Source organism: Abramis brama (genome assembly GCF_963993115.1).
Source record: "Abramis brama genome assembly, chromosome: 3".
Taxonomy (NCBI): domain Eukaryota; kingdom Metazoa; phylum Chordata; class Actinopteri; order Cypriniformes; family Leuciscidae; genus Abramis; species Abramis brama.
Genome location: NC_139965.1, coordinates 24,242,756 through 24,267,453, shown reverse-complemented (window position 1 = coordinate 24,267,453; position 24,698 = coordinate 24,242,756). Strand labels below are relative to the sequence as shown.

Below are 24,698 nucleotides of genomic sequence, written 5' to 3'. Positions count from 1 at the left end.
CATTCGTGTTATATCCACGTTTAAAAAGAACAAAACAAAAGGTAAATATTTGTTGTTTTTCAACAGCCATTTGTGTAAATCCCAGAAGTAAAAATATTTAATTAAATTAAGTAAATGTTTATTATTAAACTTATAACAATGAATAAAAACACCATCCAAACATCAACCCATCACTCACTCTTAAACAGTGCAGACACAAATTCAGCAATAAAAAATATAATTCAAGAAACTATGTGCAGCTTAGTAAAACCATTAACATGTCCAATGCATTGGGCATCAGGCTATAAGTCACAACAGGTTTATTACAGAAAATGATATCTATTGTCCAGCATTGTAAGTTTATCAGTGCCATAAAAGCTCTCTCACATGTGCACATATACAGAAACAATCCTCAGCAGAGCACAAGCTTATATTCACTACTCATATAAAATATAAAAACTTGAGGGGCTCACACTTATATCCTGTGACTCAAATTTAAACTGATAACATAAAAATAAGCACAAAGTTTCACAGATAAGCTTTGCACATCTTTTTTTTTAACAAGAAATAGGCAACAAAACAACCCTGAAACCACAATTCCTATCCAGTGACGCATCGCCAGTGTTTTGCGACCCAATTCCCCTGATAACTTAAAACTTGCAGTAAGTACGCATTAACTCAGATAAATTATGTATTCAGTCTCAGGTACTTCATGTTTAAAATGAAAGCATGGTTATTTGATTGTAAAAGAAGGTGACTGATATTAATAGGGTTGGTCTTGAGATATAGAATGTAACAGTGTGTGTAGTGTTAGTTCGGCAGGGTCCTGTGGTTGTGGTTTGGGTCAACATCCTGAATCTTGACCTCCACTGACTCCCACTCTCCAGTGCGATTTGATCGTTTGATGGCATCCACAACTGTCTGTACATACAGTCCATCCTCAAATGAGGCTGCCATGGAAACAGGATGCCGCACCCAAGAGCGCCTGTCCTCTTGTGCCTGAAAAGAGAGTCTGAGCTGAGTCACCATGCCATTCAGTCCCCTGACAGATGGCCCTACACCTTCTCCGCCATCAGTCATAAGAAGCTCCTCTACTTGCATGCTGGTCCGTTGGCCATACAGCTCTGTTCCTCGAGCAATGAGTCGTCCTGATGACCCCACAAGCATGATCTCATGCACATCTGTGCCAGGTAGATTGAAGTTTAATGTAACGCTGCAGACCACACCTCCGCTCATCAGCAGCTGAAAGCAAGCATAGTCATCTGCGGTGACGGAACGAATCCCTCCCGCTGGGCCACCTTGACGTACAAATGTCCGGAGCATTCCATGCACTCGCATAGCCCGACGTCCCGTGAGGTGGCTCAGGAGGTCAATGATGCAGGAGCCAACTGTATGCAGGCCACCTCCCCCCATAAGCTCCTCCCACGCCCAGCCATATGATTGGCTGAGCAGTGAGCCTCCATAAACTCGTGCTTCACATACCTTGAAAAAGAGAGAGAAAAAAAAGTATCATGAAGAAGTATCTTTCAAAAAACATGAAATGTTTTTTTGGGTTTTTTTTGGAAAAAGTCTCTTATGCTTTATGCTCACTAAGGCTGCATTTATTTGATAAAAAAATACAGTAAAACAGTAATATTATGAAATATTACAAAATTAAAATAACTGTATTAAAACCATTTAAAATAATGTTTTGTGCTTTAATGTATTTTACTTCAGTCTTCAGTATCGCATGGTCCGGCATAAATCATTCTAATATGCTGATTTGGAAATTAAGAAACATTTCTTACTATTATTAATGTTGAAAATAGTTGTGCTGCTTAACCTTTTTGTAGAAACACAATTTTTTAGGGGGGTGGAATTCCAATACCTGCAAGGTCCCGCAATACCCCTCTCCTAGCAGGCGTTTCATCTGGACAAATGCAGGCAAGAAGCGCAAGGAATTTCCCATGATACTCATAAGCTGTGGGTAATATCTTGCCGCTGTCACCATCTTACAGGCATCTGTCAGTGTAGCTGCCTGCTCACTGATCACATTTTTACCTATACCTATAGAGAATGAGACAACAGAGAACAAAATTGGGTAAACAATGATGAAAAAAACGGAATATTTTCTAAGCCTAACAAGTTTCTGCTTGAAGCAAGAGCTTTATCAACATAATCTTAACTGTGCTGAGGGGTTCACTGTGATCTGAGTATGCGACATTTGATAAGCCTTGCAGGGGAAAAAAAAAGCCCAATTTGGCTTGTGCCAAGATGTTAAGTAAATAGTAGCACAGTAAACACTCTAGTTGAGGCCAGGAAGGAACCCAACCCAATCCCCTGAGACAACACGGACAATCAAGATAAGAAGCCAAGGAACATAAGTCTCACCTAGAGCTTTTACCGCAATCTGCCGAGTGTGGGGAGGAGGTGTCAATATGCAGACAAGGTGGACCTCCGGATGTAGCAGCACATCATCTGTTTGGCTGGTGGAAAAGGGAATGTCCAGCTCGCTGGCTAGTGACTCTGCTTCCTCTTGTGTACGGCCCCAGACGGCCTGAACAGGGAAGCCTTCCTTTTGGAGCAACGGCACCAGGGCACGTACTGTCTGCCCTGTTCCAAACACACCCACGCCTGGCAACATTATTCTAACAGAAGACACTTACACGCCAGTTGGTGTCTCATTCCACAATGCGACTGTAAATCTCTTGCAACACAAATGCACGTTCTGTGAAAAAAGAGAGAAACATCAAAGTTCACTGACTGACATTTGCACAGGGATGAAAAATGATCTCCAGACAGTGCATGGAGCAGCAAGTTAAAATTAACCTCAGGGCCACTTCAGGGTATCACGATCAATAGACAATAGAGATAAGGAGCTGTAAGAACCCACTGTTATCAGTGGCTCGGGTGACAGCCTTCAGATACAAGCCTTGCTGATCTACCAGCTGGCTTGTAATTTAATTTGCATCCCAATGGCTGTGCACCTGCCCAGCAAAGGCAAATGAGAAAGCATACTTGTTTTTCCACTCTGGACTAAACACAAGGTAGTTCCTGGTTGGGCTAAATGAAAATCTTTATTGGCAAACACATAGGCTATTTTTAAGTAAATACATCGAGAAAGTGTTTAGGTGAGACAAACGGTACGACCACCAAGAATATCCTTAAAGAACATGGAAAGGGTGAATTTGACAAATTACTATGTTTTTAATAAAGAAATGTAAACCATATCAATTTTGTGATCCATTTTAGAGGCACACTAAAATTAGCATCACTTCCACGCGATAATCCCCGGATGACGGGCGGATAGTCTTCTTTGTTGAGTTTAAAAGTTTAGCTCTTAAAGACATTAGATGTGTTATATTATATATTTAAAATAAGAACAATAAAAAACAACAAACTTGACACTTTCCAACAAAAACATGCCTGTTACACTGCGGATACATAACGTTGTAGCTTAGCCGAGCAAGTCCAGCCCTGCAGTCACAAATACGTTACACACATTCTTCCTCGCAGAGTTTTGAGCTCGTGCCAGTTCCGCGCTTCGGGTTATTAGTTCCATACTTACCGCAACACAAAGCCCTGGGATGCGATGGCGGTGCTGTGGAGAATGATGATGATGATGGCTAGAGGATGGTGGAGATGGACACCTCCCTCTCTTTCTGATCAACACTGCTCAGGGCTCGGAGCTCTCATGTTATCTCAACAGCAAGAGGAAAAACAGGACAAACCCGTCACACCTCCCACCCTCTCAACGTACGGGGCATTCTTCGTCTGTCTTAAAATCACAGTACATTGTTTCATGTGTAAGTCTGCAGCGCTGCTGCTGATCTTACTGCTGCTCATTGCTGTGTGCCGTGGGCTGATCTTTCGCCGAAGATGTTCGATGATGTGCGCATGCGTGAAACTGTCGTGTGTTTTTTCTGCCACGCCCATATCATGTCATAATTATCAAACTGAAACAGTTTGACACAATCCATCCACAATACATGTATTTGTTGTAAAACTTAATTAGATCGTTTAATAAGCAATTATATAACTCGTTTATTAAAAATACCCAAGAACCCTTGAACCTTCTCGACCGCATCTACTGAAAACTAAACGTCATTTTGACATAATCTATTGAATTGATATTCAAGTGAATGTACTAAAAATATTAAAAACATGCAACATGTTACCACATGATTTCACCTTGTTGTGTTACATTCCTTAAAATTGTGATTCATTATTCTTTTCTAGAATATTATAAAATTACACAAATTAGGTTTTAAACTGTATTTAGTATTTCCAGAGGTGGACAGTAACAAAGTACATTTACTTGAGTACTGTACTTAAGTACACTTTTTGAGAATCTGTACTTTACTTGAGTATTATTTTTTCTTTTTACTATAAACTTTTTACTTTAACTTCACTACATTTGAAAGACAAATATCGTACTTTTTACTACAATTCTGTTAAAGGTCCTTGAGTAGAAAGTAGTAACGTCAGTCAGGATTTTGGTTGCAGGGGTTGCATTTGATGTTTCCATGTTTGGAAATGAAAGTCGGGTTGACGTCAGAACCCGACGTCGGATTGACGTCAGACAGACTTTGTATTTTGGTTGGAAATGAAAGTCAGGTTGACGTCAGAACCCGACTGATGTTGGTTTCTGATGTCAACCCAATTTTCATTTTCAACCATACTACAACGTCTGTCCAACGCTGGAGATTGATGTCAATCTGGCATGGATTCTGACATCAACCTGATTTTCATTTTCAGCGTTGGGTTTGGTCTTCTAAATGCGAATTTTGTCATTGTTTTGGAACACACTAGCTTATAGATAACAGTAAGGCTAATATATCATATTATATATAATATAATATAGGCCATGAACTGGAAGTTGCAAACGACTTTTCTCCAGAGTTGTGTCGTATTTCCAAGTGAAATGGAATATTGAACAGAGGGCAGGGTTTTACTTTAGCGCTCCTCCTCTCCATCTCTCGTTCATAGCAGCAGGCTGACGGTTTGAGGGGGTTGGTTAAGCGTTTTCAACCCAAGCCATCAAACTGACATCATCAAAAAAGGAACGCCATTCCAGACCGGAAGTAACAAAAAAAAATGTCTGTGTATTAACTTGCACGGATTAATTGTTCACCACATAGCCTACACAAGACTAGTAATATGCGCTAACAAAGTAAATAGGGTCCATTTTGATTTCATGTCGACTTTAAATAGGGCACTATTTGAGGGAACAGCCATTTGGGTGTCTGAAACCATTGTGGACATTATTGAGTGCACTTATTGAATCTCACATTCAATCCCACTACTGGAACTGTGTTCTAGAAATAAATTTGATATTGATATGAGGGCAGGCAGGCATAGATTCAGAGGCATAAGGTACTGTAAGTATTACATACAACAATGCAACAATAATTAGCCTGGGTGCCAGCCCGAACCCCGCCCACAATATTTTTTGGTCGGGAAGTTTGGTCTGGGGTGCGTTTCCCGAAAGCATCGTTAGCCAACTATGGTCGCAAGTTCCCTCGTTACCAATAGAGTTCAATGGACATTGCGATGAACTTGCGACCATAGTTGGCCAACGATGCTTTCGGGAAACGCACCCCTGGACTCGATCCGTTGAGGAGTAATTATGCTCGGCTCCCAGAAGGCCGAGCCAATCAAATTGCCGGCAGGGCGGGCTTTAATCGATGATGGACAGATGAGCAACGGTAACGTAATCATCCACGTCATCAAAGAGCGCTTGGGTTGAATTCGTTTACAACAAAGATGCATAGACAGTAAAAGAAAAGATGACTGCCTCTGGAGAATTTAGATTTCACACTTATAAATAAGTCAGATAGAATAAATGCATATTTGGGATGCTGTCCGAGGAGAGGGCGGGCTCGGTATTCGGCCCGAACCCAGGGTACTCCCCCCGTATTCCAGGCTGTGGAAGAACCATAGACTGTAAAATGAAAAACATACGTCACTTACTCCGTTGCTCTGATTGGTTGTAGGTCTATCCAATTGAGTGCAGAGGCATTTTCTTTCCTGGTTCGGTTCAAACACGCCCCATAATCACAGCCCAATGGAGCAGTATCAGACTCACATTCTGACTAGAATCTGAGTATGACGACGTCAGGCTAAACAATAATAAAACAATGCATTGACATTATACTTTTTACTTTTGAAAAACAAGTACTTCTATACTTTTACTTAAGTAAAAATCGGTCTTTACAACTTTTACTTGTAATGGTCCTCCATATTTGACCAGTAGTATCTGTACTTTCACTCAAGTAATAATAATAATAATAATAATAATAATAATAATACATTTTATTTATTTGGCGCCTTTCTGGACACTCAAGGTATGAAGGAAGTTGAAGGTTGAAGTAAGGAAGTTGTATACTTTGTTCACCTCTGCATATTTCTAAATAAACTAGTTTATATGACCATTTGTTGAAAAAGAAAATTTGTATTAATCTCTAATCTCTTTATTTTAGGTACAAAAGCAAATTTACACAATGTTTGAGGTTTATCATGAAGATAAGCACCCTAGATTGACCTTTGAGTAGATGCTTTGGACTCTATTTATATGATGTAACAAGCATGATTAGAAATATTAGGCTAGTGGTTGTCATTTTGAAGTGCTAACATATAGGATATGTATCATATCTTTTTGTATCTATTCTCAGTTGATCATGCTGCTACTGATATGATGGCTATATTTCATACATTAAAAGGCAATTTCCCTGACAATAACACATTCTTTGAAATAAAAGACTTTTAGTTTGTTTTAATTCAATATGTATGGTCTACTTGTTTGTTTTGAAGACTCTGTAATTCCATTTAATAAGACTAGACAGTCTCTTTATTACCTTAAACTGCCCACTGATAAGGTTGTACTATAGTATGTCATGATGATGCCGTTATTTAAATATATGTATTTTTATGTTTGTTTTATTTGTTATGTTGTGAATTACTATAAATGGTACCATTTCCAATTAAAATGTTGTGGGATGGCATAATTATTAATAAATTGATACACACAAATTAAAAAGTTTTCATTTAGTGCTACAATGCGCCTATGCTTGTAACAAAAGCACTTTGTACTTTGCATGGGTTTAATAAATCTAGTTTCATTTGGAGCATATACATATAATTTCAAAACGGTCTCGTTTTGATAAAGATGGTGCAAGTTATAGTCGTTAAAACACTCCTGGTTTTGAATTATTAAGCCAAACTGGCGTATATTTGCGCAGACGCAAATCTATCGACTAGCATTTGAAACCAAAACAGGAAGTCGTAAGTATTGTGGGACGTGTAGTTCCGCTTGTAGGCCGCTGGTCTGGATAACAGCACACGAAGGAACCAAACAAAACAAAATTAGGGAAACTTGTAAGGGACTGCAGTGTTACTGGTGCATCTTCTACAAAATCATGCCCGGCTTTACTTGCTGCGTGCCCGGATGCTATAATAACTCACACCGGGACCGCGATCTGCGATTCTACACCTTTCCGAAGGATCCCACTCAGCGAGAGATATGGCTGAAGAACATTTCGCGGGCCGGGGTGAGCGGCTGTTTCAGCACTTTCCAGCCCACCACCGGCCACCGGGTCTGCAGCGTCCACTTCCCCGGCGGCAGGAAAACCTACACCATTCGCGTCCCGACCCTTTTCCCTCTGCGCGGGGTGAACGAGAGGAAGAGTAGACGGGGAAGGAGCAGGAAGGTGTCCGCGGTCGTGCCCATCATCAGCTCGGTCGTTTCCACGGCTAACGAGTCAGCACCAGTGGAGGAAGAGGGGGACACCGAAAACACCACCGTGGTGCAGATAGGTCAGAACGGCCAGTACATCGCGCCCGTGGACCTCACCGTTTCGGGGGACGGTTCCTGCCTTACAGCGGTGGTCTCGGGCTCAGATTTATCCGGGGACAGCACGCAGTGCCCCGTGGCCGATCTCGCGCTGTGCGGGGCGGATCACTCGTACTCGCTCACCACCGGCACAACGTCTGCGGAACTGCTTCGGAAGCTGAACGAGCAGCGGGACATAATCGCGCTGATGGAGATCAAAATGAAGGAGATGAAGAACACCATCCGACAGCTGCGGGTCAACGAGGCACGACTGCAGGAGGAGCTGCGCGAGCGGGACCGCCTGATCTCCGCCAACACCATCATCAAGAGAAAACTCTGACAAACAACGTAAAGAAACGGACTAAAGACGCATAGGACGGTCTGTGCTTCTGTAAGACAAGGCGACGACAATTAAGTTTCATCGTAGTTCTCATTTAAGCTTCCTCCAGGACTCAGAAATGGTAGATAGGCTGTGTGTGTTAGAGCGCAGATACATGAGTTCAACCTGTTTGCACGAGCTGTCAGGCACAGCGCTACACGGGGACTGAGATGAGTTCAGCAGACTGGTCCTTCTCATTTTATATTTAATGATACACGATTGTGTTGTTTGTGTGTTGAAGGAAGGAGATTCAAGATCTGCCTACTGCCACACATCATGTTACATGCACACAGAGACTGCTTCATATAAGTGTGTAAACAAACAACTACTTATCATTTGTTTATGTTTGTTTTTTAATATCAGAGTGCATCAGGTCAGAGCTTCTGGTCCAGGTGAACCGATTCTTTACATGCAGGTTAATGCAGTTAGAAAAGATGAATGGTTTGAAGTAAACTGCTTTTGAACTATAACTTGTGGGACTCTTTTTTTATGGTATGACATTTAAGCAACAAAAAAAAATTACATTCTGAATATTTTTTTCTAAGATTCTGTACCACACGAGTTATGGATATATTGCTATATTGTACACTAAAAAAATCTACTACTTTTCTATTTGAAGCCTTGTGCCATCACATTTATTCAAGGAAACTGTTTTCTTGTTAATTAACTGTGCTCGGTAAAGCCTCCTCAAATTAACCAAACTTTCCAGTATTAAAAAAAAAAAAAAAAAAACCCAGTTGTGGACAGAAGATATTGACCTTCAATTATAAGGTAAGCTTCAGAATAGCTGGAGAACAATCTGATCCACAATGTTGGTTGGTAATACATTTATTACATGTGTTTAAAAAAAACAATTTGTGTGTATACAAATGTTCAGAGATAACATACATTCATTCAGGTTACCCTGAATGAGACCACGTTTGAAGTGTTTTTGTTAGAGTCGTAATCTTTTAATGTCCTCACTGCGGAAATCTACCCTTAGAGCCAAGACCTGCCGAACTTCAGCAGGGGTCAGACGCCACGTCAAAGGCCCAGAGTTGGGTCCCCAATAATCCAGGATCTCAGACACCTCAAGAAGAAAGACACAAAATACTGTCCTCTTAGTCATAGACCAGATTTCAATGATTAACATTTTTAAATGCCAGTCAAAAAGCCACATACCCTCTCTAAGTTGAGAATAGTTGCCATCTGTGTGAGTCGTGCAAACTTATCCCGGATGGTCCAGGAGGTGACAGAGGAGAGGTATGCAACCAAAGCACGCAGCTCCTTATCAAACTGTAATCCACCAAGCTACAACCCAGAATCAACAGGACGGTTAGGATGTCTGTGTTTTTAAGCAAATATGTAGTTGTTGTGCTCATTTGTGCAGGGTGTTTACAGCTCACCCTGCTGAAGGTGCATTTGAACACTGTCTTCTCCATCTCCATTGCTATGAGACTGGTCATCAGGCTAGTTAGAGTATCGTAGATGACTGGTGACAGGCCCACCTACAGAGAGGCATTTTAGAATGGATGTGTGTGTGCGCGCATGTGTAAAGTGGATTCAAATAAATGTACCTTAAACTCGGCCATGAGCTGCTCCAATTGGACAATGAGTTGCTGAACCCAAGGATCATTGGCTTCATACTCACTGAACTCTTCCTAAAGACAACAAAAGAAAGTAACTTGTAAATCCTCAGATAACATTTATAAATCATAGGATTAAAGCATACAACTGATTTTCCATCCTATCATTAGCTATGTTTCCATCCAAAGTTGCGAACTTAACTTATGTGCAAAATTGGAATATCACATAAAACATTAGCAAATAAAGTTTCCATCCAGTGAGCCGGGAAAAAAAGTCACTTCCTGATAAACTGGCGCTAAATACAACTAAGGAAAATGGAAGTTGCTGCAGTAGGAGAGGGCACTGTATATAATATTTTCATATATAATAAATTACTTGAGCGTGCAGATGAAACACAAATAAAGTTATCTTGCTTTCAGAGGTGGATCTCTACTGTTTGGGAACGCATTCGTGTAAGAGTTCTGGGAGGTAATTATACTGAACCACTTTGATGACAGATTTTGCTCAGGCATTTTAGAACAATCAAAACAGCATTTCAGATGCTGTGCATCGAGACCGGTCCAGTTATGCCTTCCCATCGCGCAAAGTCACGTCTTTTTTGATGTGCGCCGCATTGAGGAATTTATTCGGTAAATGCGTTTCCGTTGTAGTTTATGTGCATGTTTTCTCATGCATTATTCTTGGATAATACGTTTATTATATATGTTTTTTATGCACCTATTTTATGCACATTTTGGGATATTGCATTAAAAAAAAAGAAGCTGGATTTGCACATAAATTCAATTGGAATTCATCCAATGCGCATAAAAATAGGTGGATGGAAACATGGCAATGGTCAACTCTTAAGTGCAGACATTTTTATTTCCTCTCTGTCAATATTGGTAGATATGGTAATGTTATCATCTCATACCTCTTCAATATTGTGTGAGACAGACAGGAAGCTGCTGATCCAGGGTTTTACTTGTGGTCTAATAGAGGTGTTGTTAAGCTCCTGTAGCCCCTCCTGCACATACACAAACAGGTAAGAAAAACAGCACAAACATTCAAGATTTTGTGGTAAGATCAGTAAGATCTTTTTTTAAGAAATTAATACTTTTATTCAGTAAGGATACATTAAATTGATCAAAAGTGAAAGTAAAGACATTTATAATTATATATTTATTGGTACAAAAGATTTATTTCAAATAATACCTTTATACCTTAGAGGTTAGGGATACGGTTAGGCTTAAAAAAATCCTTTAAAAAAATGTATCACAGTTTCCACACAAATATTAAGCAGCATGACTGTTTTCAACATTGATAATAATAAAGAAACGTTTCTTAAGCACCAAATCAGCATATTAGAATGATTTCTGAAAAATCATGTACTACAGAAGACTGGAGTAATGATGCTGAAAATTCAGCCCTGCCTTCACAGAATTTCACAATATTACTGTTATTACTGTACTCAAATAAATGTAGCCTTGGTGAGCATAAAAGACTTCTTTCAAAAACATTTTAAAAAATCTTACCGACCCATACTTGTGAACGCTAGTGTGTAAACAGATTCTCACTGACCTGGAGGAGGTCCTTGAATTTGCTAGAGGTGGTGACCAAATCAGATAGACAGCTGTCAATCTTAGCCTTCGCATGATCTGAGCCTGCGCCCTGACTGAACAACTTGGCACAATCACTCTGAGATGGACAGGAAGAGAAAGCAATTTAGAATTCTCACAACAACATCAAATGTCAGCATAAGCCAGAAAGACCAGAGGATTCAAACTTTTCCAGTGTTATTGATCTCTTTCTTGCATTTAAGTGGATATCATTTTATCACATGATTACAACAACTCAAGCTAGTAAGAGTGGTCTGACATCATGTTCTAGGGATGCAATCAGTGCATCTCTCATTTCTAAATATAGCAAACCGTGCAAGGTATTGTGCATGGTTGGTTAAGTGTTCTACCATTGGATGAAACGCTTCCCCAAACATTTATGAAAATTTAAAGTATTAGTTCACTCTCCCTCATGCCGTTCGAACCTTGAGAGACATTCTTTCTTCCATGCAACACAAAAAGTGTTAAAAAAGTTTATTTGGACTGCTTTTATGATATGTTTATAGGGCTTGAAAGCGACTATCCGCATTAACTGTAATTGCACGGTAAAGATTTCCAAATTTCTCTTTTTGTGTTCCATGGTATAACGCAAGATGAAGGAGATCAGGATCTAAATGGAGATTAAGGTATTTAATGATAAAGTAACAAGAAAACATCCAAACACAAGGAATGTAACTGAGAGTGACATGCAACCATGGATGAACAAAACCTGACAATGAACACAGGAAACACCAGGGCTTCTATACACAAAGCGTAATACACACAGGTGCAAATAATCAGGGAGTAATGAGGGAAACAGGAAACTGGAGCAGAACTACAAAACAGTAACAGGAAACTCAAACTAAACAAAAGACCAGACAAGAAACAAGTGACATGACACATGGAAGAAATGTCCTATTGGAGGTGAGGTGAGCAAATGACAGAGTTGCTGGTGTTTGGCTGGAAGAAACAAAATAATCCTTGATGAAAGAAAGTCGCATCACACTGACCTCTAGATTCTTTTTCAGGGTTCTGATATTCTCACTGCAGACCTCCACATTATTGAGAGTCACCTGAGAAAAAAAACAAGCATTATTATACTTAAACACTACATGAAAACATACGTTTATTGAGAAGTACAGAAAAACAAGTGGGAAAGGTGACAATAAAGTTGGCACATAGAAAGACTTGATGCTGACCAAGTAGGCACTCTTTGCCTGCTCTTGGCTCTCAATCCCAAGCGTCTGTGTGAGGTTTGTTATTTTGCCCTGCTGTAGACTGCTCTGCATCAGACTGACGGCACTGCTGACCCCACGCTGCAGGTCCTGCAGAGCACTGACAGGATATCCAGCTCGCAGCTTACTTACTAACACCTCTCTGCACAAGGAAACAGATGCAAAAGGTACAGCGGATGATTAAATATTCAATAACAATGCAGTTTCCAGAAATTCTCTGATGTGAATTTCTAAATCTTCAACAACCACAACAATAATTCTTCACATGCAGTTAGTCATCATCAGTAACAATAATTCAATAATTAAATTCCAAATTTGTGCGAATACCTGAAGTCTGTCTCCAGAACGCTGGTTGCATGATTGATCATAGCGCACACGCAGTCAGAGCTGCTGCTGGTGAGAGCTCTGCTGATACATTTCTTCACAATGTAGAACACATCGTCCACCATGCTGGAGCTCAGCTGACCCACCTCAGCGGTGTCCATGACAACTGCCTATAAAGTCATATTAATCATCCTATGAGTACTGAGAACTAAAGTGAGTTGGACGATGACATTACTAGAACTGAATCAACACTGAACTGACTTCAGTAGAACAATGACACGATTTTTTTTTTTAGAGCTGCTTTACAGGCGAAATGTACTCTGTTTTTTCCTGTTGATCACTGTAAAGCTGCTTTGAAGAAATCATATCATATTGTATAAAGCGCTATAAAAAGTGACTTGACATTCATTCTGCCAAAGAAATCAATCAAAATAGAGTAAATCGCCTTTTAAAAGTAACTTGGTGCTTCAAATAAAGATTATATCAATTACGTCATTTCACCAGTAGGTAGCGACAAGTGAATGTTAAAACATGTATTTGTCATGAATCATTCAGATTTGTTCAATTTATACAGAATCATGCAGCTCTACTTCCCTGCTCAATAAAATAATTCATTTCATTCATTAAAAAAATCTTACAGACCCCAAACTTTTGAATAGGAGTGTGCATGTGCCTGACAATAATCTCTGATTCAGGTATAATGTACATTCACACATGACAGCACGAAATTATTGAGTGTATATGTGGCGCACCTTGTTGACGGACTCTCTCATGTAATATTCCTCCATGGGAATGTAATAGCCAATCAGCTCCTGCATAGCGCGGCTCAGCTGACAATCTTTCAGTAACTGTTCTAAACTCTGCTGATGCTCTAGAAAACAACAAAACAAGTATTAACAATACAAGCAAATGTTGAGTACAAGTATACATTTTTAAAATCAACATATTCACTACATTGAATCAACACTGAACTACATGCTAAATTTGTATACCCTAGTTACATACATTTTGTTCTCAACAGGCAATGATGGGGAGAAACAGGATCAAGAAGTATTGTGATGCCTGAATGAGCACCACGGCTTAATGAGCAGTAGCATGTGTGCTAACTGCTAGGCTACATCTGATGGCAGTTATGTATAAATTATTTTTATAAAGTAATGTCATATCATATCCCATGAAAAGTTAGGTGTTACCTTGTATAACAGTTTCATCTGCCATTGCATCTGCAACCTCAAAGTCAGCAACAATACGCCGCCTCAAGAATCGAAAGTACAGCTCGGCTCTTGAGTTCATTAAGGTAACCTCACATAACACAGGATCCAAGTCTCTAGATTAAACATTAAACACACAATAAATAAAACACCTTGTATTCACAAGATACTCATACAATCTTCATGATAAATTATTATATGTACCACACCTGGGTTCAATCTTTTCTGTAGTCATGCCCCTCATCATGCTGCTCTGGACAACCTGAAACTATTGCAAAACAAATGTAAAAAGTACACATGTGTGTATAAATATATATAAAAATGCACTTTATTCAAGATGCAAACATCAAGTACAGCAAATAAACACACCGATACAGCACATAGCATAGATCAGTTTTTTTTTAACTGGGGTCCCCTAGGGGGCCGCAACGGAGTGACAGGGGGTCCATGAAAAAGTGTAAAACTGTTTAAAAAAGAATTAATACATAACAAATAATAAGATTCAAATATAATGATTTAAATAATTAAATTAATAGAAATAGAAAAATTAATAGTGAGTAGAAAAAATATACAGTATAATAATTTAACTAAATAAAAAATAGATTCCTTTAAATTTTAGGACGGGGGTCCGTCACACAAGAATGATCATATTTTGGGGTTTGTAGCATTTAAAAGATGAAAACCTTCTGGTATAGACACACTACACACACCTTGTTATTGTAATCTCTCTGTTGGATGAATTTGTCCACTATTTTCTGAGCCTGTTTGTCACACTCTTTCTGAAGGTGTGCAAGGAGTGTGTGCAGTCGGCCTGGTCCATAGTATGTTTCCACTATGGGCTGATGGGTTTCAACAATGCGTGCAATACCTAACAGACACAGACAAAGGCTGGTTGATCTTGATTCATTTAAACATTATAAATATCGCCAAGTTAACAGCGATGCATCTGCTCTTACCTTCAAGCAGCAGAGTGAGGGTGTCAGCAAAGATAACCGGTGCTCTGCGTTCACCAAGATCAGAGCCAACAGCCAGGAGTAAGTTCTCCTCTGCTTTACTGGCCAACTGAAAGAGAAGCGAGCAAAAGACACAAGTCTTAATACTAGAACCCCAATAACCGAACCAAAGCATTCTCAACGGATTTCACTGGTCATGTAGGCTGGACATTCACACATGCTCCTACCTGACTGCAAAGGTACTGAGCAAAGCGTGCAAGTCCCTGCTCATGGAGTCCCAGTAAAGGAAGGATCTTGAAAAAGCGCTCCACTTGAGGCAAGTCGCCCGTGGCAACCGCCTCCTCCAGTCGAGTTGTAACCAGCACCTTCAGATTGCGCTCTGCTTCCTGCAGCAATTCAAGGCTGGCTTCAACTGCACTGCCTGCACGGTGTATAGCATACAGAGAGATAATAAAATAAGCATCTGATTTCTAAGTATCTGTGCATATCGGTTTAAGCAATATGTGCATTACATATATTATTTCTACAAATCACATTTAACAATTTGCATAACTATGTGTAACAGATTGTTCATTGCAATAGTTGCTTGTAATAGCCCAACAAGTACTCACCCTCTCCACCTTGCTTGCTGAGCTCAATCACTGACTGGTCAAGAGAAAGATAGCGATGAATATGGGCGGCAGCCTGCTCATAGTCCTGGTTACGCAGGGCAGTCTGAACACCATCTGTACAGAACTTCAGGTCTAGAATATCATCTGCCCGCTGAATTGCTTGGTACAGCCTTTTCTGAAACAGAACCGCATAAACCAGGTGCAAAGCTTGAGTGGATGCTGTCTAATAAACAGACGTTCATATCATCATGAGAATGTGTATGTTGGCCACCTTGGTGAGGTCCAGCTGTCTGACTTTGCTGCTGACGTTCTCTGCCAGGCTGCATGTAAAGTTGATCATGCCAGAAAGCTGCACAGCATCTCCCTCGATCAGCTGCAAGTTTGGTCTGAGGGGAAACACACAATTTAACATTACACTATCCTATTCTTTCAGTTCAAACGCATAGGTTAGGTGTAAAACACATACACTCACCCCATCCTCTGCAGGGCGAGCATCTTTGTTTCGATGTTGCTCTGCTGCCCCATAAGAGCGCCCAACTCCACCTCCACTTCCGCCTGTCAGGGAGGTGCGTTTGTTTATATTCAATTCATGCCAATGTACAGTCAACATCCACACGCTGTTCAGGCACACACTAAATTCTTATTCATAATAAATTAACTGACACAGTCGACAAGCCTTTATCTACCCTTCCTAGTCATAAAGCCCAAAGGGACTAACGAACATTGTGTTTCATCTAATACATATTTACCTCTTCGGCACATAGCTGCGCATACACTCGCTCCAGATCCTCCAGCTCTGTCAGACCCTCTATGGTGTCGAACTGCACGGCGGAGAGTCCCGCCGGACCACCGCGACGGCGAGCCGGTGAACCAACTTCATCCATGACAGACAGTCCCACATCCACACAAACTGCGTCACTTCCGCTAACTCTAGTGCGTGTGCGTCATGCCATGTATTCAACTGTTAGTATGCGACTTTACTCCCACCTAATGGTAGTTTTTTTTTTTTTTGAAAGCAACTTTAATGTTGTAAAAATATGTGTGCAACACAACAAGACAGTAACCAACACAAAATATAGCCTACTATTATTGCATTCTATTATATTGTGTTCTATCTCTACCATAATATATTTCATAATCATGTATCATAATACATGTTTTGGGGCCTGATGAAAATGCCAGCTCATGGGGGCTTTAGGCTTTTTACAATATAGGGCCAAATCAAGAATTTAGTTTTCAGCGTAGTTTATAGGTTCATAGGCAATCGAATATAAAAATCACTGTTGCTTCACAGTGATGGCATCATATGATAAAACCTTGCACTTGTCTTGGCTGTGTATTGCATGGCACTGAATGATTAGGCCTACAATAGTCATGTACTGTTTAATTTACATAGTAGCCTACTTAAAGAATTCTAAGTTACTACCATATGTCCAAAAACATGGAAGATGAATACTAGGAAACAGTGACAGGTTCAGGAACAGAGAAAATGAGAGTAGAGTTGATAGTAATGGCTTTATATAAGAGGTACTAATCTGTGTTTATTCTCCTCTCCCCTTAGATTTACGCAATGACATAATCCAAGCATGTCAATCAAATAGAGGCTTGCCCACTGAGTGTGTATTAGTTTGTGCCATGCTGGAATTAAAAAGCCAGTCCTACTGGGATTTTTTCCCATCTGTTTGTATGTGTGTGTGTGTGTGTGTGTGTGTATGTGAGTGTGACAGAGAGAGAGAGAGAGAGAGAGAGAGAGAGAGACTAATAATCCAAGCCATATCAAACCATTGCCATAGGAGGTATATTCTTCTTTTCTGATATGATGAACGCTGTAGCCGGAAATGATCTTTAATCCAACAGCTTCCCCCCTTTTTAATAATCAGATTTCACAACCCCCCTTTATCCATCAGGCTCAACAGTTGGCTTCAAAGTTGCAACTCTTTTGTGAAATAGGAAGGTGAATGGGACACCTCAAGGACACCTCAAGTGTACGCCGACTTAATTTCAAAATTCTGTCTGTTCAACGGAATGCATCTGCTGCTGTTCATTTCATTCTGCCTCAGTGAGTAAAAGTCTATTTTTATTTGTGTGTGTATAATGTTATATACATTAGTGTAGTGTTATAATGTGTCTCACACTTATCATACACTCTTAAAAATAAATGCAGCAATGCCTTAGAAGAACCATTTTGGGTTCCCCAAAGAACCTTTTATTGATTAGTTCTTAAAATAACTTTTTTTTTGTGAAGAAGATTATAAATGTTTTAATGACCTTTTCACCACTATAAAGAACCTTTTGTGCAATGGAAAGGTTATGGATGTTAAAGGTGAAACTATAGATTCCAATAAATAATCTTTATTTTTAACAGTGTAGCCTACAGTGTATATACAGTTTGAAGTATTATTTTATTTTTATATTTTACAACATATTGTGCATTATGCGTGATTTTAAGTGACTATTGTGTGTACTATATGATATTTTTGGTTTATCTATTTAAAATCATGCATGCTGCATAAACACATTTATTTGCCTATGCTTTTCAAATTCTTCTATCTTTTTTTTTTTTAAATTAATGTAAATTAGTGGCCATGGTCACACATATATACACACACACCATAAAAAGAATAAGACTTGGACACTTTCTTTGGGCTCAGGAATTGCTTTAGTTTATGTATCTAATGTTTCTTAACTATTTAATGTATGAATCATTTATATTTCTGTTAAAATAAACATACCAAATGTTTAGAGTTGAGAAAAGGGAAAAATGGAGGAGATTTGTCTTTTCGAGCTGTTCTGCAGTGAGATTAAATGTTGGTTTTGCTCTGGGTCTAATCCTCAGATTAATCCATGTGACGTACGGTAACATCTAACAGAGAAGTAGACACTCATGAACATGTATAGAATATATGGCATACAGTATATGACAAAATAGAATGTTTCCATGTAGCCACATATACTCTCTGTACATTTATACATATATCGTCAATATTAGCATTTTGTCAGTATATGCCAGTATAATAATTGTGCATTTACAATCAAGTCAATTCAAGTCACCTTTATTTATATAGCGCTTTATACAATACAGATTGTTTCAAAACGGTGATCAACAGGAAAATAACGATTCAATGATGCAAACAGAGTTCATTTTGGCTGTACAGCAGCTCTAAAAGAAAACAGTGTCATTGTTCAGCTGAAGTCAGTTCAGTGTTGATTCAGTTCAATTGTAAGTATCATCAATATTAAATGAGTTCATTTCATCTATAAAGCAGTTCTGCAGAAAACAGTGAAATCATAGTCCAGCTCAGTTCAGTTCCCATCCGATAGCCTCAGATCAGTCAAATCAATAATATTGTTGAAAATGTAGTGTCCCCAACTAAGCAAGCCAGAATGACTAAATGTAGAAGAAAAAAAGCCAATGAACAAACATACATGGTGTGACTATGATTCAGGCTGCATCACAATCATAGCATTCAAATATTTAATTCACCTCCTTTTGCTTGGAGATCAGATTCATCACGTCATAGAGATGAATCTGAGGATTAGACCCAATCAGATGCCTTTATTGTTTATGACTCCAACATTGCAGGCCTGAGTTTTTTTTCAGTGCATAAGTTCTACCAAAATGTCCTCTTTATCATATCATTAGAATTGCTTTTATTTTCCTCAGGTCTCTGTTCCTCTGTGCTGAGTGCAGCAGTAACGCCTTCATGTAGTGCTGTATACAGGGGCTTTGCTGACTGTCTGGTCACTCTGGGTGACAGTGTGAGCTCCATGAATGATAACCCACAGGACATCAACTCCATTTGCAAGTGAGACACATGCACACGCAAAAACGCCTCCACTAAATACAACTACAGTATTTTTTTATCTTATTACATTATTTTTTTTTTTACATCTACAGGTCATGGGATGCCTTCCAGATGTGTGTGAGTGGTGTGCTGTCAGGTTGCCGTGGCGATGCAGCAGAAATTTGGGAATCTTTGAGGGCAGAGTCCCGGAAAACAGCATTTGCTGGGAACCTCTACGACACGTGTGCCAGTCGCACTCAAGCTGTGACTGCAACCACACCTCTGGTTCCCAGCACTGACCAAACCAATCAGGAAACCCTCAGAGGACTCGCCCGTTCTGTCAGCCACTCAGTCAGTGAAGAGCTGCTCCTGACATGTTTCTTTCTTCTCCTGCTGCTTCGGATGTAACCTATCCATTTACATACCTGAACTGATGCCAATGACAGCGCTACAGGCACATATCTGCATAGACTTCATGCAGAATTTAATATGTAAGCTCTTTGGTGAGATATTCATGACAAATGATATGTTCGCTATGACAAAAATATAGGTCTGGTTCTTACAACTATTTTTTCTATAGCAATCATTAATGTTCTGTTCTCAAATCGAATGGTTTTGAACATCATTTAATGTAGGTTGTGTAAAAAATAAAAAATAAATTCTGGAATTAAAAAAAAAAAGTGAAGTTTTAACAAAATACATTTATAATATCTGCAATAAACTTAAAAGCAAAATGACTTTACATTTTATTATTTATTATTTTAAATTAAATTATTAATGTGATTTTGTCATTTAAAGTTAAACACCTTTATATATCAGGTAGACATCCAATTTAAATTCACATCCAAGGTTTGTGCTAAAGGGACTGAAGGGTTGGGAAACACTACAATATAGTTTCATCCATTAGTTCAACCTTAAAGACTCAGTCCAGTTCCTCAATTAGAATCATCTTTCTAGTTTCTGCTGTCTTGGGGAAGTTATCCCCTGCCTCTAGTTGACTGATACAGTCAGGGCTCTGCCGCTTGACTGAGGTTCTTTTAGTGGAGACACTAAAAAGCAGCTGTGATTGGTCAGGGTCCACAGCGTCTAACTGAGGCCAGTGATACAAACTTGTAACAGCTTCTGATTCTGTTTCATCGTCAGAGATGACCTGAATCTTTGGACGGACGACACTCTGAAAAATGTAACATTTAAAAATGTAAATCTCCACAACTTTACAATAAAATGTGATTTTTCATCACAACTCGTTAAATAACATGCTAATTATATATGCTCTCTTTTTTTTAACCCTGTTCTTACCTGTGATGTTGCTTGGAGTATCAGGCTAGTTTCTTCATCTTCAAGGTCTGGAAGATCCTTGGGAGAAGCAGAAAATGTTGTTAGTAGTGAAACACTATGGAACGTTTCTGTATAAATCAAATATACATTGCAAAGAAATTCTAAATCATGCAATTTCTTGTAAAAACAAATGTAAGTTATAATGATGTGAGCAATGGTGTAAGGACTCACATCAATTGTTAATGCTGGTCTCTCTGACAGGATGATAGTCTCTATTTCATCCTCAGAGATCAGTTCAGTGATGAGAGCACCAGGACCTGCGGCTGAACCGCTGTGATGCGACTGTGAAGGTTTTGTGCTTTGGTATTGCGCTAGCATTTTCTGGCACTTCTCCTCTTTAGTCTTCATCCCCAAAGTTACTGATTGACCAGTCTGTTCCTGGTCAAATGATGGATGGAGAATCTGTTCTAAACCTGTTTGCTGTCTCTCTGATTTTGACTGGTTGGAATGATTTTGATCAAGTGTTGTATGGATAATCTGTTCCTCATCAGATGCAGACTGGCAATTGTGGTGTGTCTCTGATGCTGACGGATCAGTTTGTTCCTGTGCTGTTTTTGAATTGTCTCTCTCTGCAGGTGCAATTTCTGGTGTTTCGTTTTGAGGGCTGTGATCCTCAATAACAGAAATGGGAGGCTCTATGATTCCTGAGGGTAAACCGTAAGCTTTTAATGATGCTGTATGTCAGATAGATAGAAGACGAGAAAATATGAGTGTGTTTACTGTATACAGTATCGTTCAAAAGTCTGGGGTTGGGTTAGTCTCCTATGCTCACTTATGATCATTTTTATACAAATTTAAACACAAATACTGTAAAAAGAGTGATATTGTGAAATATTATTACAATTTAAAATAATTAAAATGTTTTTTGTTTTTTTTCTGTGATAGAAAAGCTACATTTTCAGCACCATTACTCCAGTCTTCAGGGTCACATGATCCTTCAGAAATCATTCTAATATGCAGATTTGGTCCTCAAGTAACATTTCTTTTTATTATCAAGGTTGAACAGTTGTGCTGCTTAATATTTTTGTGGAAAACGGATACTTTTTTCCGGATTCTTTGATGGATCTTTTGTCACAATGTAAAAGTCTTTATTGTCACTTTTGAACAATTGAATGCATCTTTGCTGAATAAAAGTATTAAAAAATAAAAATCTTTCTGACCCCAAACTTTTTAACGCCAGTGTATAAGTGAACAGATTGTGTGTTTACCTTTCTCCAAATGCTCTCGACCCTTCCGTCGTTTCAGTGCGTTCTCTTTGATAGCAGTCATTGCATCCAAACTTTCCTGGATCTTCCTTCTTTCTCTCGTTTGCCACATTTCTCTTTCTTTTCGTTCACCTTCCAGACCACCAGCAGCCCATGCCTCTGCACATGCTCTGTGAATCAAAGCAAACTTCAATAATTATACAAAAGTTTCAACCGTAGCCTCTAAATAGTAACAAAGACTAGCTTTGTGGGGTCTATTCGTCTCCAAAGTGACAATGCCAGTTGTCACACAATTAATGCTATAGCACTTCAGCACAGAAAACACTGCTGCTAACCTTTCTTTTGGAAACACAGGCCGGTCATCTAGATAAGTCAGCTGCTTTAGATGCAAAATCAGAGTCTTCCTGTAGTTTGGGATTTTTTTGACGACCTCATTACCCATTAGATTTAACACCCGCTGAAAAAAAAAAAAAAAAAACGAAACAAGAATTAACTCCTAGCAGTTCAGTCCACAGATAGAAGTAGGCATATCTGATTATGTATATGACCGGAAGAGATATACTGTTTTTACCAAGTCAGGCATTCTCTCTAGAACACTGATGAGAGCTGGATCTCTGATGCGGTTGTGAGACAGATCAAGAACACTGATGGATGGACAGTGTGACAGCTCCTCCATGTCACACACATTCTCCAGTGTGTTATGGGAGATCTGCAGCGTGGACAGCTCACTCAAGCAGGCTGAAAAACCAAAGGTGAACTTTATGAGTATTAAAGAACAGAGAACAAAAAATACATTATTTTGTTACCACGTTCACTTTTGTGTACTCACATATGTTCTCAATGACCTTGATATAATTGTTTGAGACATTCAGTGTGCAAAGCTTGCTGAGTGGTTCCAGGTTTTCCAGAGTATGAATGAGGTTTTGATGGAGAAACAGACAGCGAAGCTCTGTCTGATTCTCCAGATTCTCAATCTTCCGAATGCCATTACATTCCAGCCATAGGCAGCGCAGGCCGGTATAGTCCTCCAAACCCTCAATACAAGAAAAACCTACAATGCAGAATTGAAAACTTTGTATAAAGAGCTAAAAAAAAAAACACCACCAACAACAAAAGATGCAACATTGAAGTAGCCTCTTCTGCACAAGCAATTTCAAACCTTTAAAGTGAAGATAAAGAGTGTCATTCAGCCTTGGCGTCAGGTACAGTTTGTATTTCTTGCATTGCTCCCTTAAGAACTCTTTGGTAATTCTTGAAAGATACAAGTAAAATCATTCAGTATTAGTTCTTCTCAGACAACAGCCGATTTCGTTCTGAGCAAATATCATATAGGTCATTTGCACTTCATCACCTGGGACCTGAAGACATTGTTCTGCTCTCTGACGCTTTGGTCTCTATTGTATCACCATTAACCTTTGCCCCATCAGCAGCTCCACTCTGAGACTCCTGACCTTTGAAAGAAATTGTTATTACGGTTTGATATTTTCCACAAAAGGATACAAAATAGGACATTACTTTTTTTTAAAGTTTTTTCTTTTCTTTTTTTCCTTTTTTCAAGAAATTATCAGTAAATATTTAGCCTGTTCAACATTTTAAGGAATGTGAAATAATGTAGTAACAGGGTTGAGTATAAAATGATGGAAAGGGTTAAGTTAAATATTAGATTTTTGATGAAAATGTAACTGTTAATGTTAACTAAAAAAGCAGCTGGGATATAACCTGGAGAGAACAGGACATAACGATAATATTGCACTATTTCCAAAATGATTTACGGTTGATATTTGCTGTTGTTGTTTTTGATAAGTCTGTTATTTTGATGATGGTCGTTGAATGTTCACATTCAGAAGGTAGCCAACGTTAACGTTACCTGGAGCGAAAGACACAACACCTTCACTCGTGTCTTTTTCTTCAGATTCAACCCATGTTCCTTCCTCCCCGTTCAGTGTTGTTGATAGTTTAGCCATTTCTGTCTGCATTTCGAAATGATAAACAATATAAACCAAAAGTAAAGAAATATATGAACGCACCCACCGACCAACTGTAAACTTACGTTAGTATGCTGAAAACAGCTCGTGAAGTTTGCCTGGTTTCCATAGAGACCGGCCGAGACACCAGCGCGAGTCGCGCGACACCCACTTTGTTTGCTCGTGCAAGAGGCAGCAGTAGGTGGCAGCTAGCATACACTCAACTACTGAATCGTGAAGAAACAGTGAATCTACCTCTGCTGGTACTTTAAGTGTTTAAGTATTCTACCAAAACCAGAGCAGAGAGAGGAAATTATTCAGGGGAAATATTGTGCTATAATGTTATGTGCAGTATGTAAAATAATGTGCACTGTCTGTGAGGGATAGACATACGTTACATCTCTTCAGTGGGTTGCCCTGTTATTTAAGGTGTTTTTTAATTGTTTTGACGAAACACTGCAAAATATCTTTCCGAGAAACCCAGACAATATGAGATGTGTAAGATAAGAGCACTATACAGCTTTTTACAGCGGATGCCATTGAAAACACTATCCCTCGCTTGTGTCATCGCGCTGCTTTGAATAAGGTCTATAGACTAACAAAGAGTAAAATACGTTGTTTTTTTATCGCAGTAAGTTAGGTCAGTGCAGAAAATATTAGAAAAAGATTACAAATTCAAAGATAACGCTTCCCAAATATAATTTAGGCCTATTTCTCGTTTTAAAAAAGACAGATGCTAACAATTAGTTTGTAAGGCACACATT

General features: G+C 39.1%; 5 protein-coding genes across 6 annotated transcripts; 2 read left to right on the top strand and 3 right to left on the bottom strand.

Annotated features, from left to right (window-relative positions):
* Positions 1–96: 96 nt before the first annotated feature.
* gfod2 (glucose-fructose oxidoreductase domain containing 2) lies at positions 97–3,843 on the bottom strand. Its single transcript, XM_084108856.1, has 4 exons — positions 3,527–3,843; positions 2,350–2,686; positions 1,847–2,025; positions 97–1,461 (listed from the first exon to the last, which is right to left on the bottom strand). Exons 2-4 carry the CDS (start codon positions 2,600–2,602, stop codon positions 790–792), a joined length of 1,104 nt encoding a protein of 367 aa, XP_083964982.1. The 5' UTR covers positions 2,603–2,686; positions 3,527–3,843; the 3' UTR covers positions 97–789.
* A 3,069-nt stretch (positions 3,844–6,912) lies between these two features.
* On the top strand, positions 6,913–8,638 carry thap11 (THAP domain containing 11). Its single transcript, XM_084108857.1, has one exon. It carries the CDS (start codon positions 7,377–7,379, stop codon positions 8,127–8,129), a length of 753 nt encoding a protein of 250 aa, XP_083964983.1. The 5' UTR covers positions 6,913–7,376; the 3' UTR covers positions 8,130–8,638.
* Positions 8,639–8,980: 342 nt separating this feature from the next.
* cog4 (component of oligomeric golgi complex 4) lies at positions 8,981–16,561 on the bottom strand. Its single transcript, XM_084108855.1, has 19 exons — positions 16,392–16,561; positions 16,115–16,197; positions 15,914–16,028; positions 15,643–15,817; positions 15,259–15,452; positions 15,035–15,140; positions 14,789–14,946; positions 14,288–14,346; positions 14,061–14,194; positions 13,620–13,738; positions 12,871–13,037; positions 12,508–12,685; positions 12,319–12,381; positions 11,292–11,408; positions 10,645–10,737; positions 9,725–9,808; positions 9,554–9,655; positions 9,330–9,458; positions 8,981–9,237 (listed from the first exon to the last, which is right to left on the bottom strand). Exons 1-19 carry the CDS (start codon positions 16,524–16,526, stop codon positions 9,103–9,105), a joined length of 2,346 nt encoding a protein of 781 aa, XP_083964981.1. The 5' UTR covers positions 16,527–16,561; the 3' UTR covers positions 8,981–9,102.
* Positions 16,562–17,296: 735 nt separating this feature from the next.
* On the top strand, positions 17,297–21,915 carry nrn1lb (neuritin 1-like b). Of its 2 annotated transcripts, none has more exons than XM_084107924.1 (4): positions 17,297–17,438; positions 17,550–17,701; positions 19,307–19,448; positions 19,541–21,915. In XM_084107924.1, exons 2-4 carry the CDS (start codon positions 17,668–17,670, stop codon positions 19,833–19,835), a joined length of 471 nt encoding a protein of 156 aa, XP_083964050.1. In that variant the 5' UTR covers positions 17,297–17,438; positions 17,550–17,667; the 3' UTR covers positions 19,836–21,915. The 2 variants fall into 2 exon arrangements, with proteins under 2 accessions (XP_083964050.1, XP_083964051.1); XM_084107925.1 differs by having other exon boundaries at positions 17,374–17,438; positions 17,593–17,701.
* On the bottom strand, positions 20,350–23,934 carry dnaaf1 (dynein axonemal assembly factor 1; the record flags this gene model as incomplete). Its single annotated transcript, XM_084109626.1, has 10 exons — positions 20,350–20,601; positions 20,727–20,783; positions 20,937–21,439; positions 21,974–22,140; positions 22,306–22,427; positions 22,542–22,708; positions 22,800–23,021; positions 23,130–23,221; positions 23,322–23,421; positions 23,838–23,934. The coding sequence occupies 10 exons, from the start codon at positions 23,932–23,934 to the stop codon at positions 20,350–20,352; spliced, it is 1,779 nt and encodes a 592-aa protein (XP_083965752.1).
* Positions 23,935–24,698: the final 764 nt, after the last annotated feature.